At 32.7% G+C, this 20,531-nt stretch overlaps 1 protein-coding gene across 1 annotated transcript; it reads left to right on the top strand.

The window, feature by feature from the left end:
- Positions 1-346: 346 nt before the first annotated feature.
- Positions 347-4,208, top strand: LOC145037277 (E3 ubiquitin-protein ligase RGLG2-like). Its single transcript, XM_078985901.1, has 13 exons — positions 347-567; positions 673-739; positions 906-1,208; positions 1,304-1,388; positions 1,465-1,608; positions 1,695-1,808; positions 1,893-1,990; positions 2,092-2,171; positions 2,544-2,649; positions 2,739-2,866; positions 3,507-3,684; positions 3,803-3,859; positions 3,969-4,208. Exons 3-13 carry the CDS (start codon positions 996-998, stop codon positions 4,047-4,049), a joined length of 1,284 nt encoding a protein of 427 aa, XP_078842027.1. The 5' UTR covers positions 347-567; positions 673-739; positions 906-995; the 3' UTR covers positions 4,050-4,208.
- The last annotated feature ends 16,323 nt before the right edge of the window (positions 4,209-20,531 follow it).

Here is a 20,531-nt window from a genome sequence, read left to right on the forward strand (position 1 = left end):
GGTATATATTATATAATACTTATTAAATATTAATAGTTGATACATAAATACATTTAAAAATAAATTATTTTTTTTATTAAGAATATGTAAACGGGTTGGCGGGTCAACCCATTTATTTTTTGAGAAACCCATATATAACTCGTTTAATAAACAGGTTGGCGGGTTAGCAGGTTGACGGATTGAAAAATTCAACCCAAACTTATTTATTTCGTGTCGTGTCACGGATCGTGTTAAGGATCGTGTTACGGATCGTGTCGAGAATTGTCAGTTTTACTTATTTTTTTTTATCTTTTTTGCTTCTAGATATAGTTGTCCTACGGCTTTCATACTGGAGTTGACACAGGACTCCATGCATAAAACTCAATGAAACGAACACTTCCAAAGTAATTCAACACTTATCAAATCAAAAGAAGACTTCGAATGTTCTATTACTCTTCCAACACAATCAAAATCTTCCATTGATCTCCTAACAAATTCTTCAACATCATTTGTAAAACAGCACATGGTGACGCTTCAGAGAATCCACAGTATCCATCCATCCACTCAACCTTTCTACGAATCATTCATGTAGATTCAGTGATTCACCTCAGCTTCTCTTCTAAATCTGTTAATAACAGATTAACTCCAACTCTTAGATGCTAATAATGATGATGATGATTACGTTTCTTGTAGGTGTAAGAGATAACACTTCAGACGTACCAATTCCGGGTTTTCACCGATTTCTACGGCATCCAGATAGGTACAAACTTAATTTCTGTTTCAGGTTTATCTGTAAAACGAACAAATTCAAACGTTTTCGTAATCACGAATATCGCTGAAGCTTTCTCGATCTCCTTATTAGGTTTTATTTCACTCAAACCCTCTTTCACACTCGTTATCTGATTCAGTCTTTCACTATAAATTAGGGTTTACAAATTACAATTCAGTTTCGAGGGTTTTTTCGTTTCCTTACAACAATTCACAATTTCCATTCTTAATATCTGAACGATTAATCAATGGGAGGAAAGAATTCGAGGGAAAAAAGAGCGAGATGTGAGCATTCGTCATCGTTTTCAGGTAATCAGTACGGCGGTTATCTTTCTCAACAATATTACGCTCTTCCGCCACCTGCTACTGCTCCTCCCGCATCTCCTCCACGACCACATAAGAAGAAGAAGCTTGACAAAAGATATTCAAAAATCGACGATAGTTACACCTCTTTGGAACAGGTAAACATCGATCACCTACGATTTCTCTCATACTTAACAAACAATTCTTCCTATCATTCCTAGAATTAGGGATTTTACTTTTACTTCATCTACAGGTGACAGAGGCTCTTACACTTGCAGGACTCGAGTCTTCCAACCTCATCGTCGGCATTGATTTCACCAAGAGCAATGAATGGACAGGTAATTAATACTTTCTAATTCCATCAATGGAAGTGAATTAAACTTTAAACATGCGAACATTGGATCATGTAAATAGGTTCGAAATCCTTCTATGGAAAAAGCCTACATCATACTGCAGATCATAGTCTAAATCCCTACGAACATGCCATATCCATCATCGGGAAGACATTAGCAGCTTTTGATGAAGATAACTTGATTCCATGTTACGGATTTGGAGATGGTATATACTTCTTTCAACTACTATTTTTATAATGGTGAGAGATTATGAGAGAATAGAGATTTAATTTTTTTGCTCTCAATTATCAGCAACAACACATGATCAAGATGTTTTCAGCTTTTATCCTGAAGATGGATTCTGTAATGGATTTGAAGATGTTTTAAGTAGATACAGAGAAATTATCCCTCATCTTAAGCTTTCAGGTTCTTAATCTAATTTGCTTCTTTTCAGCTTAATGTTGTTAGTTGATAAAATTAATTAATTAATTAATTTTTTTTTGTGTGTAGGGCCCACATCTTTTGCCCCTGTGATTGAACAGGCAATGACAATTGTGGAACAGAGTGGGGGCCAATACCATGTCCTATTAATCATTGCCGATGGGCAGGTTGGTAATTTCGGTCATTAGTGTTTAAAAAACATAAAATTTAGATTTTGATTAAAATCATGAAATTGTCACTTATTTTAATATTATTATTTAAATTATAGGTAACAAGAAGTGTGGATACTGAGAGTGGTCAATTGAGTCTACAAGAACAGAAAACTGTAGACGCGATAGTCAAAGCAAGGTGATTATCTTCAACCTTTATTTGTTTATTTATGTTTGAGTAAATTACTGAAATCGTCCCTGTGGTTTGGTCAAAATTGCACGTTTGGTCCCTAACTTTATGTATGTAAGGGATGAAAAATGCAACAAAATCAAACCATAGGGACGAAAAACGCAACAAAATCAAACCATAGGGACGAAAAACGCAACAAAATCAAACCACAGGGACGTTCCGAGTGCAAAAAAAAAAGTTAGGGACCAAACACACAATTTTGACCAAACCACAAGGATGATTTCAGTAATTTACTCTTTATGTTTTTCATTCATCCATTTAAAAAAAAATGTGTTTTGACATTTATACCCTTGTTTAATACTACATTGTTGTTTTTCACAGCAAGCTTCCACTCTCTATTGTATTAGTCGGGGTAGGAGACGGGCCGTGGGACATGATGAAGGAATTTGACGATAATATCCCTGCCCGTGACTTCGATAATTTTCAGGTGAAAATTAAAGCTATTTTCAATATAATTCCATGGTGTCATCCCTCTTTATATTATCCTTTTTTTTTTTTTTTTTTTTTGAATATTAGTTTGTGAATTTCACGGAGATCATGTCAAAAAACACGAGTTCAATCCGAAAAAAGACGGATTTTGCTCTTTCAGCATTGATGGAAATTCCTTCTCAATATAAAGCAACAATCGAATTAAATTTACTTGGGTACGTAAATGCCAGGTTCCCTTCCTTCCTTATCACACAGATCAGGACAACACAGAACCAGAACAGGTTGTACTGTGTTTGACATGTACTGGGATTAAGACTGACTAAATTTACTACGGTAGGTGACATTCCATATGACTTTTAGGCTATGTTTGGCGTATTAGCTGATAAAAAATGACGTTTGGTAAAAAGTAGCTGGACGATATAAAATTACATAAAAGGGTATTTAGAAAAATTTTATTTTTATAATTAATGAAGGTTATATTTGGAAAATATTAAGAAAGCTCATGAACAACTAGTCTGAGTAGCTTTTTAAAAAGTTAAGCTTATAAACGAGTTTTTACGCTATTTTTTGGTTTAACAACCTAAAAAAATCTTTTGAAATAAGCTAGCTGTTACGCGCCAAACACAGCCTTTAGTTACACAGTATTTGACAAGACATGAGCTTTTGGCACGTACTGGACTCAGAATGAGATGAGACTGAGATTCATGTCAACAGGACAAAACTCAAAAGTAGTAAATGTTTGTCCGACATAAGAAGATGGACTTGTTTTTAATCTTTTATATGCGTAAAAGACGTAAATGCCCTTAGTCATCTTTTGAACGAGATTTTTTTTTTTTTTTTTTTTGGAATTTGTAGTAGTCGCATAGGAATGTCATCATGGAGGGCGGCCCTTCCTCCACCTATCCCTCAGGCATCCTCCTCCTCCTACAACACCTCAAAAGCATTGGAGTTGGTTCCTTTTTCTCGTGTATATGGTCAAACTAGTCAACTTCTAATATCAGAGTCAATTTCAACATCTACAAATGACAAACAGGTCAGTTTTTACACAATTATTATTATTATTATTATTATGAAAGGCAAGAAATAGCGTTTTTTTTTTAAGTTACCTTGTCATTTCCTCGTATTATCTGATTCTAATTCTGATTATGCAGTTATGCCCCATTTGCCTTACTAACACGAAGGACATGGCCTTGGGGTGTGGACATCAGGTATATTTTTTCCTTCGGTTTTATATTTACTTTAAATGAATTTTTTCATTTTGTGAAAATTTCCATTTGTAATATTTTTATTGATCTTATGATATTTTGATCTTTGCAGACATGTCATGAGTGCGGGGAAACTCTTCAGTTGTGCCCGATTTGTCGGAACTTGATCCAAACTAGAATAAAACTCCATTAAAAACTAGTTTATTTTAATTTATCTTTTTTAATTTCATGATTCTTTTCCACCAAGATGTTTTTTGTTCTTTTGGTGAGCCATTTTAATTAGGCTTATTTTATTTGGTGATCTTATTACCAAAACTCGATGTGATTTGATGTAAATGAAGATTTATTTATTTATTTACTTTTTTTTTTTTTTTTTGCTTACGATAAAATGAATATATATACTTATCTTACTTATTTACTTGGTCGTAAGTACAGATTGTGTTTTGAAATTTACTAAAGTTATCATTATCATCATTTGTATGATCTATAAAATTCAAGTTATTTGGTAAAACTAGCTGCTAATTGGAACTTGTAGATTTTATTTGTTATATGAGCATTAAAAAGACTTGATAGTTTATTTTAAAATGGTATAAGAAGTTTTTATATTTGTGGTTTTTTGTTTAAACCAAAGCTACAAGTTTGTACTTCTAAACGTAGTATTTTGTTTAAATTAGAGCTTTTGTTAAAAACTAAAAGCTATAGCTCTTAAAAGCTATCTCCAAACACGTCCAAAATAAAAGATTTTATGTTAGGCTATTTGGAACACCTTCAACGGATGGTTTTGTGGTCCAAGGTGTTAGATCCACAAGCACAAATACCACCAAAGTTGTTCATGGTGGGCCGTGATGGCTCCAAAGAAGAACAACAACGAATAGGAGGGTGAGGGGTGTTTGACTCGGTTGACTAGCCATTTAATGGCAAGGTTTTTTTTTCTTTTTCTTTTTTTTTTTTTTTTTTTTTTTTTTTTTTTTTTTACCTATAAATACCACTTCATACAACCATATTTTTCACACATTTCTTCTCTTCTTCTATTTACATACACACATTTGTATTGTTTTAAAATCCACAAACCATGGATCCCAACTAAAATATTCCACCAAACTATCGAGACTACAAGTCCGATAACACTTTTGGGTTAGATATATCTCCTCGTCAGTACTCGAACATGGAATCACTTCAAACCGGTTTTCTAATTTGCTCCAAGGTGCTTTTCTTATCCAATAAACTCAACTTTTTCAATAATCTTATCAACCTCCCACCCTATCAACACCCGTTTCCACAACAAACCAATCCATTTTCGTATATCCACAACCTTTCCAACAACCACAACCTTAACAACCCCAACCACTAGATTCACCTGATTTTGTAGCTTAAACGCAACATTCACCACCACCCCGACCAAAAAAAAGAAAGGAAAAAAAACTTGTGGTTACCACTCAAACATTTACTTGTTTTTGGGCAAATGTTTATATTGTTTAATGGGAAGTGAAAGCCGAAATCCCGACCAAATTAATTCGAAGTGGCGCGATTTAAGGCTAAAATGTAACAAATTTGTCGAATCCACAACAATTTAAACAACCTACACAAAAGCAGGTAAATCGATTTCGATGTGTTTAAGGTAACCATGGATCAATATGACAAAAAAAAAAAAAAAAAAACGGCAACCCGCAAAACTTTTCCATATCTCAAACCTTAGCTAAAGTTAAAGGATGTTTAAAAATGGTAAGAATTGTACACTTTGAAACGTCCAAGAAATGTCGATGGAAGTTTACAACAATCGAACGACCGAACACACATCGACATCAATGATGAGCTGGTGGATCTTGAAGATGAACAACCACGTTGACTGATAGACATTCTTCCATATTATGTTTTTTCTTTTTCTTTTTCTTTTTTAAAATTCTCTCTCTCTCTCTCTCTCTCTCTCTCTCTCTCTTAAATTTATTAGTCTTTTTTTTAATGAATGAAAAACTAATGTTATAAAATCTATGTTTTTTTATTGTATTTTTTATTTAAATATAATTAAAATGATGTGAAGGATGTTTTAGTGGTAGATATAACAAGTGGTTATATATAACGATGAGGTGACATCTACCCTATTAATGGTTATTGATATGTATTCCTCATAACCTTATTACATTTATTGATCTCTAAGATCCAATTGTTGCATTTTAAAGGAAAGTCAAAAGAAGCATAACAGTGCGATACAAAATATTAGAATATTGGTTGGTTATTTTTTAATTTTTAGTTATTTAATTATTGTTTCTTTTCTCCATAGGGTTTTGAATCCCTAACCTATTAGGTTTGAAGGATTGGTGTTAAGGTTATCACATCGTCATATTAGTTTTTTTTGGCATCCACCTTACTGAAATATCATTTTTGTCACAATACATACATGACATGCCATTTTAAGGGGATGGGTCAAGATTGATTTTTTTATATATAATTTAAACTACATTTAAAAAAAACAAAAAATTCATTAAAATAAAATAGAAAGTTACTAACATTTGAAATATTACTTAACTAGACTTAATATTAGATTTAAAACTAGATTTAAAATTTGACTGAAAACAAGACTTAAAAAGATAAATCATACTATTTTTCCAAATTATATTTTGTCATAATCTTTAAAAAATTTAATTTCATTAATCTTAACAGCTAGGTTTTTTTTTTTAATTATTTATTTATTTATTTTTATTTTTTTTAAATGATTGGGTTTGTATTAGTGTAAAAATGGTTGAAAAAATTGAATTGGTAGGTTAAATGTTTAAATTTGAAAAAAAAAAAAAAAAAAAAAACATTACCTTCTTCTCTCACATCGACATTCAAATGCCATTTGGGGTGTGTTTGCTCGACATGCCACCTTCCGGGGAAGTTGTATGCTGATAATGCTGGTGTCATGCTGGCTCTACTTCGTCGAGTCTTAGGCCATGGGATATACATCATGTGGTGAATGTAACCGTGTTATCTAGTATAATGTTGATCCTAGTCATCAACACTATCATACCATGTAACGTTCTAAAAATAGTGATAAAATTTTTATTTTTAAAATCATCAAAACCATAGATCACATGTCTTAAAACCATCATAATACAAATGTATCACACACATTAGAGTAAAATGATCATCGATGCGAAAAATCATAAGGGATGATGTGCGATCATGTCGGGTTATTCCTTTTCGAATTGGAAGTACCTGAACATGTTAAAACATAAAACCGTATGCACAAAGCTTAGTAAGTTCCCCAAAATACCACATACCAAACATACATTGCTATAGACTACCCTTATGGTCTTGCATACAAGTGTCATGGTCTACCCCCATGATCTTTCATACCATTGCTATGGCTGCCCCCATGGTCTTCCCTTGTAGTGCCTTCGTTACCCGAAGGTCTTACACATAAGTGTCATGGGCTACCCCAATGGTATTTCATATAAATACCATGGACTACCCCCGGGGTCTTGCATGCAACTATCAGAAAGACAATTAGTATCCTACATAACACAATCCACTGAGCTGGCATTGGTGCATTCGATCCATAAGTATAGTGAGAAGACTTACCTCCGAGATGATAATCAACTGTTACTACTCTCACTGCCAAAAATGAAAATGCTATACACCACGTATATAGTCACACAAGGTAAACCCTTATCTCACCTTCTAAAACCAGGAGTTTGACTAAAAGTCAACTCAAGTAAAAAAGTCAACGGTCAAAGTTGACCTCAGTAGACTAGCACGTTGTGGCCAACCATGACCATGTTGTGGCCCACAAATGACAAAACAAACGATGATTCCCCAGTCACCATGCCATGGTAACCTAAGGCTATGTGGTAGGTACTAGGTTCTATAAAACCCTTTCTTGATGTATCAATCAAAATCACAAGAGTTGGTGCGGAATTCCAATCAAGTGATTAATGCTAAACAAATATTATCAATTAAGAACACAATTCATGAATCTTCAATGCATACTATATTCAAGAATAGTCTAATATATAAGATTCTTAATTTTCTCTTGGTTCTCTCTTTCTCTCTAAATCTTGATCATAGTTCCTTAGGATGACCAACTGACTAACTCTATCATTTACGACTGATAATAAATTATATACTAAACCTAATACAAAGCCTTAACAAGCCAAAGCCTAATCGAAAATCCTATAAGCCCACTGAAATCACAAGGTGATTTCGGTCCAAACACCACCAAGAATATGGCTATTCGGTCTTGAACCGAGAACACTAAAAGACAACAAAAGTAAACTATAAATCATTAGTTATGTCCTAACAATACCCCCATTGGTTTATAGCTTTCTTTTCTTTTCAATATTCTCTTGCTCATGACCTTCAGCGTCTATCTTCGATTTCTTCACAACTTCAAGACGAACATATGAATCTCTACATGAATGACTTCATCTTGAATAGTTGGACTTACTTTAAAATTTGACTTTGAACGCACATAGGATAAAGAGGCTTCTTGTATAGGTTCTTGAAAATCAGCACTTTCAGCTTTGAAAAACTTTAGAGATAATTACAGAGAGACCAATTCTTTTGGATCAGTTCAGCAAGTTCATAGATAACAACAAATTGATTGGGGAGGCTTTAATGTAATTCGTCACATAACTTCAAAAACAACTTCACCTTGCTTCTGGGGTTGAAAGGTCGTGTGTTGAAAAATAATTTTCGCTTATTTTTCCTTCGAATGAATATTCTTTGATGATCACAGATGCATCTTGAAAAGTAACCATGACTAAAAAGTCCATGTAGATAACAGAATCATAAAGACCCTTCTCACCACAGTTGTTCAAGGACTCAGCCTTGGCTCAGATGGAGACTACTCGCAGTATCTGTGTGAACACGGAGGAACGTACTGCTATTTGTTGAGTATCAAAGAACTACTCATGGCTATATATTTTTGATGTTAGCCCCTGCATATCCTTGATCAAAGATCTCAATACAATTTTTTAAGTCAACAAGTTAACTTGGCCCTTGGCGAGACGTTCAATGGTTTCTGAATCTTAGCGGAGTGTACCATTCTAGTGCCAATGAGAGTTAATTAGGAATAACTTACAAAACCATCCTATGAAAAAATATATGAGGACATATTTCCACAATTTAGCATGACACGAGGTTATGGCCTTCTGGCGGGACATTCAACGATAATCGTGCCTTGCGAGGTGCATCGCCCTAGTGCCAATAACCGTTAAATCCTTACATGCAGAGAACGTATCCGAGAATACATTTGAGTCTCTACAGTTTTGCATGACACAAAGAATGTCAAGACCCTAGGCGGGATGTTTAGCGATATTTATTTCCTGGTTGGGTAAATCGCCCTGGTGCCATGAAAGTTCTTAGGTAAAGATTACTAACAAGACTAATTTGACAATCTATACAGTTTTAGACTTTCAATTCCTTAGATATGACAGTTCTTAAAGAGATATTGCCTAACTGACAGTTTGTAGAGTTTCTTGCCTTTAATACCATGAATATTGATGGTTTTTGAGCATTACATCAATCCTATGGTGCACGTGCAACCCTAAAGCTTTGGATCTAGGTTTTTCTCTAATTGTACATGCAATAATCATCCAAAGCTATAAACCCTAATCTAGCATGCATAAATCGAAATTTATATCTAAAACAAAGTTAGAATCTTACCTTTCGATTGTAGCTAGCTTGATCTTCAACCTTTGAGAACTTAGTATCTCAAATGTGATGCCTCTAATAGATTACAAACACCACAAGCAATGAAAGAATATTAGAGAGAGGCTAGGGATCACAAAAATTTGGCTGGTACTCTCCTTAGGGTTCAAGTGTCGAATTCTAGAGTCCAACGGGGTCTTTATATAGTTGAGCAACCAGGGTTTTAGTCAAAACCCTAATCCAGTTGCTTAGTCCTTAAGCAACCCATAGGATCCTTCCAGAAGGCCCTTTGGATGAATTCTACGTGGACTCTCACATAGATTTCGTCCACTCCTCCCTTATGGATCCTAAGACCAACTTTGTAACTATCTTATAATTACAGTACCAGTCGCCTTAATTCCATTAATCTCTTTTGACCACAAAATTAACTCTAAATTAATTCTTGACTAATATTAATTAAATAATATGATTTATCTATTAATATATTATTCCTATAATATATTAATAAATCATAATTAACCTCTTTCCCCATAATTCATCCAGTCAAGTTGCTATGGTGAAGGCAACCCAAAAGGATCATGCTACTATCGGGTCAAGTACATACCAAATATAGTTACGAGCTTAGACACCTAATCCAATAAATACGACAGTTCTTTAGAGAGAAACTGCCTAACTAACAATTTGTACGATTTCATGCCTTCAATTCCTTGTGAAAGTAGTGTAAAGTGTAACTCCGACAATTCCTTTCAAGATCTTTTCTTGCACAGAAAATTCTGATACAGTCTCCTTAAGTTTCATCTTCTTTTGAATTCGTTTTTTAAAACAAATGAAATTTTGAGATAAAAATAAAAATAAAAATAAACTTAGCACACAATAAAAATAACTAAAAATAAAAATAAAAATAAAATATGCTCAAATAGTAAAAATATTTTTGATTTTTTTATTTTTCTGAAAAAGATATAAAAACAGAAATAAAATAAAATATTTTTGGATTTTATGATTTTTGTTGGGTTATAATCCCCCCCCCCCCCCCCCCCCCCCCAAATTTATGCATAGAGGAGAAATATGAACAAATTTAAATAAAACAAAAATAAAATACAAAATATACAAAACAAAAAAAACTTTAGTCTTCAAAACAAATCATTTTAAGAAAAACCTAGGTGTATCAAGAAAATTCAAACTGTAATTCAGCAATTGAAGTTGCATCCAGATGACCTGAGAACAACAAGCAGAAGCAGCAACGTATTCAGTCTCAGCTGTGTTTCAATTCCAGAACAAAATTAACATATTCAAAATCAACATGTCATTAAATACGATCCCCATTTGTGTGATATTTTCTTTCTCCCTTCCCGCAAAGGACACATGCTCTTCATTAAAGTTTTGAAGGTTATGCAATTGAGAGATGTATCCTATCATGTATTTGGAACAACCACTATCAACATACCGAAGCCTGATGATATTATGATTATTTAAAAATCAAAGTATCCTTTTTGAAGAATAGTATTGCGGAATTTGTTCCGAGAAAACATGATAAAAATGTTATCAAATCATTTCCGAAGAAATGTATTTTATTTATATTAAAACATTGGGATATCATCGTCAATACAAAAACATAAGCATAACGAAATATTACAAGTCTTACAGTAATTTAAACTAATGGCTTAATACTCCTTGAATCTCTCAACATAATGTATCTTTAACATCGCTACATGTGATACAATAAACTAAGTGGGTCAAGTTAGGAAACCTGGTTGGTGAGTACATAGGGTTTTCAACCCACAATAATATAATTATTATGTTTAATAATCAAACAATTGATCCAATTTCCCATCCCCATTATCTTCTCTTTTTTTAAGGATCTACCATAAGGATCATCTATCCTGACAAGTATTGTTTAGGGATTCCTCCATGATACTTGTCGGTATGTATTCTTCTATATTTAATCCTAAGGATTTGTCCTAAGGAATGGGCATGAAGTCCATCGCTTCCGGGGTTTATCTAATAGGCACTAAGTCTATAGTTGCCAATGTTATCTATTAGACATTAATTCCGTAACTGCCAATGTTCAGTTATAAGGCACTAAGTCCATAGCTGCCAGAGTTTTTAGAGTACATCTGTTGAACACGTAGTTCAAAAACACTTACAGGTTGCGAGCTTGTTAGCATTCCACCGGGCTATCTAGAATAGTTTATGGTCATTATCTATACTCTGCTAGATGACTAGATCAACTTTAAAGTCAATAAATCTCATCATCTTTCACCTCTCATCATCTATATCATCTTTCATCTCTCATCATTCATCTACCCATCTTTACCCAATATATTTATAAATAAATATACAGTTTAAATCACGTAAAACCTGTATAAATCGTTCATCTAGCATATATATCAGGAACACGGATAATAAGCGCATATATCATGTATTAATATTAAATACTTCATATCTATGTGTAAGATGAAAGTAACTATGCGCTGAATTATTAGTATGATGATTCATAATTCGGACAAGGCTTCATTTCTAGTAGTTGTCTTTTCCGTCGACGTAACATAATATTATTGTCACTAAGTTTTAGTCTAATATTTATTGCGACTAATTATTAGTCTAGATTTATCATTAACTCAAAGTCCACTTTCATGACCTATCAAGTAACAAACAACTAGGTATGATCATATTGGAGGTAGGGTCTGTTTGGTATACGTAGCATATTGTTTAGAAATCCCACTTTAAACACCTCACTAAATCACATCCTAGACATCATCCCCATAAGTAGATGAATCAATATAACGACCTGGAATCACAGATAATTATTGTTTATAGGTTCATAATAATGCTAATGAATTTAAACATAAGTTACACTCAAAGCGTAATAGGTGTAGCTCAACTTACGGTGTTTCTAGCAAAAACATAGAACTCCATGGTTAGAACTTTGTTGCTGGATCTTTTTTTTTTCTAAAAAGATTCTTGTAGTGCTTCAAGGCACACCTTACTATACTAAAACTATAAATAAAAAAGTCGAATAATGAGGGATCGAAATGCTCAGGGATAAGAAGAGAAAGACTCTTAAATCAAGAGAATTATGCAAAAAATTTGAAAGTCTAGAACCTCTTATTTATCATAATTGAATTTTCAAAAATCACCCTCTATAGTTACTTAAATGACATTATAGTTATTTAAACAACTAAACCCCTATTTATAATACTATTTTAAATAGATTTAACGATATTTGTACTGAACTAATATCAAAAGTACTCAACATTAGTCTTATAACGATCGTATCGTCGATACCTTTTTAGTGATATATATATATATATATATATATATATATATATACGATTTATACATTATTTTTATACGTAAATATGGTATTATAAATTATAACTTGTTCATACAAACTCTGACGTTCTTTATATCCACGCGTAGCTATTGACGAGAACTACAACTTTTGTTTAAACTCTCTTGGGTAATTTTAACTTTATTTTTCGTCCATATTTTTATATTAAATGATTTTACTAAAATCATAACTCTCTCGTACGGATTCTGTTTTGACATTCTTTTTTCTCAAAATTCTTATTTTAAAGAGTACTACGATTTTCTTTTTGGTGACTTTAGCTAAAAATCAACTATTCTCTTTGTAGCTTTTTACGTCACACATTCATTGTGCGCTGTTGACTTTTATATCTTATAAAAATCATATCTACTTCATACGGAATCAAATTTCTACGAAATTTATATTTTTCAGGATCAGGAATACGTGTATTTCCTATATATATATATATATATATATATATATATATATATATATATATACACTATCTTATAAAACAAATCCCACTATTTCTAAAAATAGATTGAATAAAATAATAATATTTTTTAAGACATTCAAATCATTAAGCTAATTGTACAAGTAATCACTAATAAAATAATATTAATACTTAGGGTGTGTTTGGCAAAAGTAGCTGTTAGCTGGAAGCGGGTAGCGGGTAGCTGGTAGCATGTAGCTGGTAGCTGGTAGCAGGAAGCTGTAGCTTTTATTTGTTATATGAATGTTTGGCAAAAGGAGCTGGAAGCTTTTGAAATATATAAAATTACATAAAAGGACAATTGATTAAAAATAAAAAAGTATATAAATATATTTTTAAGGGTAATTATGGAAATTGATTTCAAAAGCTTCGGAGCGTTTTGTTAAAAGCAACATGAAGTAGCTTTTAGAATCGGAACGTTTTGATAAAACTAAAAGCTAAACGCTCGTACTGCCAAACGAAGTTTTTTGTTTAAACTAGAGCGTTTTATCAAAAGCTAAAAGTTAGAAGCTCCTAAACGCTTTCAAAAGCTCTATGCCAAACACGCCCTTAAACAAACTCCTAAAAATCTTCTCTTCTAAGGTTTTGACCAGATCTTTTTTCATCAAAATAAATACTCAACACCCTATAATTTGGTCATTTCATTAATTTTCTTTATTTTTAATATGACATGTTTCCTAAAACAAACTAATGATTGAATAGAAAATAATCATTCTCCATCAAAAAGAAATTAATTGTCGAAACAAACTATTTGTCGTCCGCCGCTTTGCGCGGGTAAACGGTTAGTATATATATATATATATATATATATATATATATATATATATATATATATATATACACACACACACTAGGGTGTACCCGCGCAATGCGGCAATGAAGATTACTTTCAGTTTGAGGATTAATTTTCTTTCAGTGTCATCAAATAATTTCCTTTTGATTATCTAACACCAACAAGCACTCATATAGTTAGATCTTAAAATATCATATGATATTAATTTTCATTTTTATTGTAGGTACCTCACATAATGTTTATTACAGTTAATAGTTTTTGGTTTATCAACCACTTATCCTTTAACAATTTATTTATTTATTTATTATTATTATTATTATTATTATTATTGTTATTATTATTTTTTGTATTGCTTAAAAATTTAAAATATTGAAATAAGTTGAAGTGATGTGTATATATATTGTCGGTAACATTTTTCATTGATAGTTTATATGAAATACGGTGTGTATATATATATATATATATATATATATATATATATATATATATATATATATATATATATATATTAAAAGAATGCTTCCTTATGAATAATAAATTTGTATGGTTTTTGTCAATTTTGCTTCTTAATTTTTAGTTATTTTGATATTTTTGGTCATTGGAATAAAATTTTTTACATTTTTAGGAACCTTTTAATATTTAAAGTTTGGCCACAAAATTTTAAGGAATTGATAACTTTGGTCCTTTTTCTAAAAACTTGCTAATTCCAACCCCTTTAATTCTTTAGCCATTTTGATACTTTTGATCCTTAGAGTCATAACTTTTATATTTTTTCATAAAAAAAAAAAAAAACCCCGGCCCGGGAAGCCCGGATTTTTCCGCAAGTTTAGTACTGATGGGTTTTGGTCATAAGAACATCCTATGTGCTTATACAAACCCTAATGCTAGGATTTAGGTTTCTCTATTGTACATGCCAGTTATCCAAGACTATAAACCCTAATTCTAGCATACAACTGTCTCCTCTAATAGTTCACAAACACCAAAAGCAAGAGGATGAAGAGGAGACAGGATGGAGGCTGCCCTAAAACGTGTGAAACCCTAGAAGGATGCTTAGCCATGTTTATGGGTCATAAGGGATTTATATATAGTTAGGCTATTAGTGTTATCTAACAAGGAAACCCTAATTTGGATACTTAAGCCCTAAGCAACCCATAAATTCCTTTCCTTAAGGCCTTGGACGATTTCCTCATGGGCTTTCCCGTAGAATTCATCTACTCCTTAATATAAGGCAATCCATAGCCCAAATTGCAAGACTATGGGCTTTCCTCATGGGTTTTGGTCATAAGAACAACCTATGTGCTTATACAAACCCTAATGCTTGGATCTAGGTTTCTCTATTGTACATGCAAGTTATCCAAGACTATAAACCCTAATTCTAGCATACAAGTAATCATATTAACATAAGAATGGGTTTAAGACATTACCTTGATTGTTATGTAGCAATAACAATCCAATTCCTCCTTGTATTGACTTTAGAAAGCTTAGAGTCACAAATATCACTCCTCTAATAGTTCACAAACACCAAGAGCAAGAGGATGAAGAGGAGAGAGGATGAAGAGGAGAGAGGATGGAGGCTGCCCTAAAACGTGTGAAACCCTAGAAGGATTCTTAGCCACGTTTTTGGGTCATAAGGGATGCATATATAGTTAGGCTATTAAGGTTATCTAACAAGGAAACCCTAATTTGGATGCTTAAGCCCTAAGCAACCCATAGATTCCTTTTCTTAAGGCCTTGGACGATTTCCTAATGGGCTTTCCCATAGAATTCGTCCACTCCTTAATATAAGGCAATCCATAGCCCAAATTGCAATTATCTTATAATTACAATTCCAGTCACTTAAGTTTAATTAATCTTTTTTAGTCATAAAACTAATTACCAATTAATTCTTGACTAATATTAATTAAAGAATATGATTTCTCCTTTAATATATTATTCTCATAATATATTAATAAATCATATTTAATCCTTTCTCTCCATAATTCATCCTATCAAGTTGCTTTGGTGAAGGCAACCCAAAAGGACCATGCTCCATCCGGTCAAGTACATACCAAAATAGTTATGGACTTAGACACTAATCCAACAATCTCCCACTTGGATAAGTCTAATAACTATTATGCGTATGACTTTAGATCCTGATCTGCAATCGTAGCTTTCCAAAGCCGCTGTCACCTCTGATCCTATCAGATACGCATGTCCTTTAGTTAAGGGATCATATATTCCTTCATTCTAGATATCATATGAGATATGATTTCAAATCATTCTCTTTGTACTTTTTCTCGACTTCCGATTTATGACGACTGACTAATTAAACAAATCAAATTAGCCCTAGCCCGGCCGAGCATTTACGTTTGTCATCACTAAATCATCGAGGGGCCCAAAGATATCGCTTTTATCCTACTTTGGATAAAAGGAACGGATAAACTTTGATACTAAGCTTGCTTGTACTCACTCACCGAATCACACACAACAATATGTTTTATGACACCAAGTTACTGGTGCGTTTACATATTATCAATGTGCAACCGATTTGCAAGATACAACTCACACATCTCGGTTTCAAGAATATAAGATGTTATCATCTCGCCAATCACTCGTGATACAATCCATGGAGTGATCCAAGTGAGCGTGGGTTTAATCCAATGCTCAAATCATATTCATAAGCACTCATGAACGTTGCAGCAAACATTTGCTTATGTCTAATGCTCTTTAGACAAGCCATACACCAATTCACGACAGTCTTTATTCATACCTACTTCCAACATATGAACGACTGTGGCCCGTTCGAATAATTTGACTGTTCTAAACCAATTAAATTATTCAGGAAGTCAAAACATGCAAAGTGAAACACAAGGATAATACTAATCCAATATGGCCTCAAACCTTTCAGCATAAATAAAACACCTCTTATTTATCACCATATCAATTACTCATTATTTGTTGTTTCGGGTAATCAACTTATTACTTGAATTATTACACTTGTCCCATGTTCTTAGCATGCACACAATGTTTACCTATGGTTCTTACTTTGTGAAATAGATCAAATTGAACACATTTCCAATCAGTCTCATTTCACAACCCCTAATCCATTTTATAAATGTAAGAATATCAATTCTTGCCACTTATAGAATATGCTGGATTCTAACATTTTATGCAACGATCCCTTTTGTAATATCACTGCACCACAGTCACAAAGACTATTGCTAATGAAATTACAAAGCCCTCTATTGGATATTGTTACAAGACAATTCCATAGATGTGATGTCTCTCACTCAAAGTACATTCCTTTGAACATCCTTTTGCATAAAAGTTTCTAATCTATATATAGATTTTCAATATTCAATTCCCAATATGGACATGTTTCCATATTTTTCATATGACAACTCATTCTTAATAGAATCTTTTTCTATTTATAATAATATCGATATGGTCCATCTAATATGGAAACATTTCCATATTTTCCAATACTATACTTCCAACTACTCACAAGCGATCAATCCTCAGCGAACTTTGGATTGTCCTTTGATAGTTGTTTATCCTTTTCCCCTCTAAATGCGCTAAACATTTGGAAAATTTTAGAATGGTCAAATATTATAGCATTTGCAATCGATCCTGTACTCGAAGTGTATGGGACACTATGCAAAATGTCTTACATAAAGATTTGATACTTTATCAATCTTTTGCCATAATGTTTTATTTGCAATGTTCTCAAAATTCGAGTTGTGAAGAGGAATGCCATAATCATAATTGAAATTTTAAGAACACACTATGTACTTTTGACTAAATTTATTAATATTCGACAACCTAAGCCTTTAGATTTAAAACGAAGTATAATATTCTCTCCCTTAATTATAGCAAAACAAATATTCCATCCTTACAACTTTGCAAAGAATGACTCTTGTTTTCTATAATTAATATTGCCAACTTTCAACACTTTCCTTAATAATCATATAATCATAACATTTATGCTCCCACTATCATGATGATTATTATAAAACATGACGCTTATGTTCCCACTAGCTTCGACATGTATTCATAAACATCTTAACTTTCAGAAAAACAATACCTATTGAATTTATTAAGTCCATGTTTCTAATACTTAGTGCTTTGATAATCTTTTATCAAAGCTTCTTGAACTTATACACCTTTACCTTAGATAGTTCATATGTGTGTCTAAACAATTAAGACTAATTTCCAAACCTCACAACTCAAATCATGGAAAGGGATACCGTAACCATAATTGAATTTGAGAATGCAATTTTACAATCACTATCTTTTTAAAATCTTTCTTAGTGAAAGCATTTCCTCACAATCATTTTCATGAAGGAGGAAATCTTATGACACTTAGATTTAAACGGTGTATGTGTTCCTATCCATGTGAATTTGTTAAAACCAAAGTTTACGACAAATTCAAACTCATATGGACCGAACTTTCTTAATTTTGATTTCTTGCCTTATGGTAGCACAGCTGCCCATCATGTCTTCCAAGTAGTTAAGCAGTTCACCTTTTCCTATCAAAATACTTTCCATTGATCAAGGTCCTTGCCTTTTATGCATTCAAACGAGAACTCATAGAACTCATATGCACAATTAACTCAATTGGAATGGCATAGAAAACAAAATAGTGTCAACACGATAGGTTGTAAACCTCAACTCGTGTGCTAGTGATGATCGATAAGGTTTATTTGATTTGTTCTTGAAACCTTTCAAGACCATTAAGACTCCCACCGACTCCTTGACATATAAGATTCTCTTGTCAATAAACATTTCTTGACAACCAAATATTCAAGAGTTAGTGTAGTTTTTATCAAAACATAACACTTCATAAAATGGTCCTAGTTGGTCTTTGTCTTATCCAAGACATCACAACTTTCCACATTTGATGAATGTTAAAAAAACTTTCTTAATACTTGTCACTTATTGCCACAATCTTAACTTTAAGACTTGTTATTGGAACGAAGTATGATTGACTTTTTGATTTAACCATTTCTTCAATTCTTGATTCCTCTTCTTAGACATACAATTGTACTAAGACTCACTTAGAGGATCAATTGAGATATGGTTCTTAATCATTAAGACCTATCATAAAGCATACAAGGTACTCTCCCTTCTTCTTAGAATGGAGAAACTTTTATCTTTCTGCCTACTTGATTCTTCTTATTCTTTTTGCTATTGATTTAAACTTTTTCAATCAATTTAGAATTACACTTAATCTTGTAAGTATAATCACATTTACTAAACCTTTAGTAAATTATGATGAATATCTTTGTTACTTTTATGGTGGACTTGATCAACACACAATTTTGTGTACTCGATCTCCTAGTCCTTCACTTGAGACTTTGTCAATGAATTAGTCTAATTTCCAAATATGAAATTTCTCATTCTTCGTGCAACCAAGTTGTATGATTCCAAATTTCTGTCCAATTGAAACTTGGGCGATGAGAAACTCTCCCTATTGGTAAATTCTTGACTTTTCCATAAACACCATAAATAAGAATCATATCCATTTGTTGTAAAAATATGCAAACACCAATTTTCATAACGATTTCATTGCAAGGAAATAAACAAATAAATAAGTCAAAACGAAAATTTATTTTATTTATAAAAGCAGCGAAAAACATTTGTCCTTACAATGAAAAATCCATTGAAAACTATGTATTTCAAAAGGAAAATTTCTAACTCTATCATAACTATCTAAGCTAAAAATCTAATTTTCAAATTCATGCGATCGAGATCCATTTCTTCGTGATTAGACTCATCTTGCTCTATTTCATCAAGCTTCCTCTCCTTTCATCGATCCTACAAAACATTCAAATGCAATCTTATCACATTATGTATCATGAGTCAACGAATAGGAGCTTAATCGAGTTAGATAGTGGATTTTGCCTGAAGCGTAGCCATACACTTTGACTTTCCCATCTTCTGGACTCTTCAGGCTCTTTGGGCAGACTTGCATCCAATGCCCTTTCTTTTGGCAGCAAACGCGGGCCGGTTCTCCTAGAACATCCTCGGAAGCATGGTCGGTTGACTTTCCCAACAAATACACTCCATTTCTTTGCCAAATCATTTCTGATTCAGCAGCAATGAGCATGTAAGTTAGGTCAATGAGGTTGTCGTCATGATCCATCATATAATACTTTCTTTTGAACTCATTATATGACTCAGGAAGTGACTGCAAAATCCAATTCACAGCCAACTCATCTGGGAATGACACACCCAACATTATCAACCTATCAATGTGTGATTTCATTCCTAGAAGATGGGCACACACAGGTTTACCATCTTCATGTTTCATTTCCAATAGGGTTTTAGTGATATTGAACCTTTCAATTCTTCGATCTTGTGGGTTAGGGAGAACAATTGGAGGAGGTGGAGGAAGTGAAGCATGATTTCTTGTTCCTTGATCGAATCGTGGAATACCATCTTCATGTGGAATGCTTGTTCCACGGGATTT

The sequence above is a fragment of the Lactuca saligna genome, chromosome 3, assembly GCF_052625555.1.
Source record: "Lactuca saligna cultivar CGN05327 chromosome 3, ASM5262555v1, whole genome shotgun sequence".
Lineage (NCBI taxonomy): Eukaryota > Viridiplantae > Streptophyta > Magnoliopsida > Asterales > Asteraceae > Lactuca > Lactuca saligna.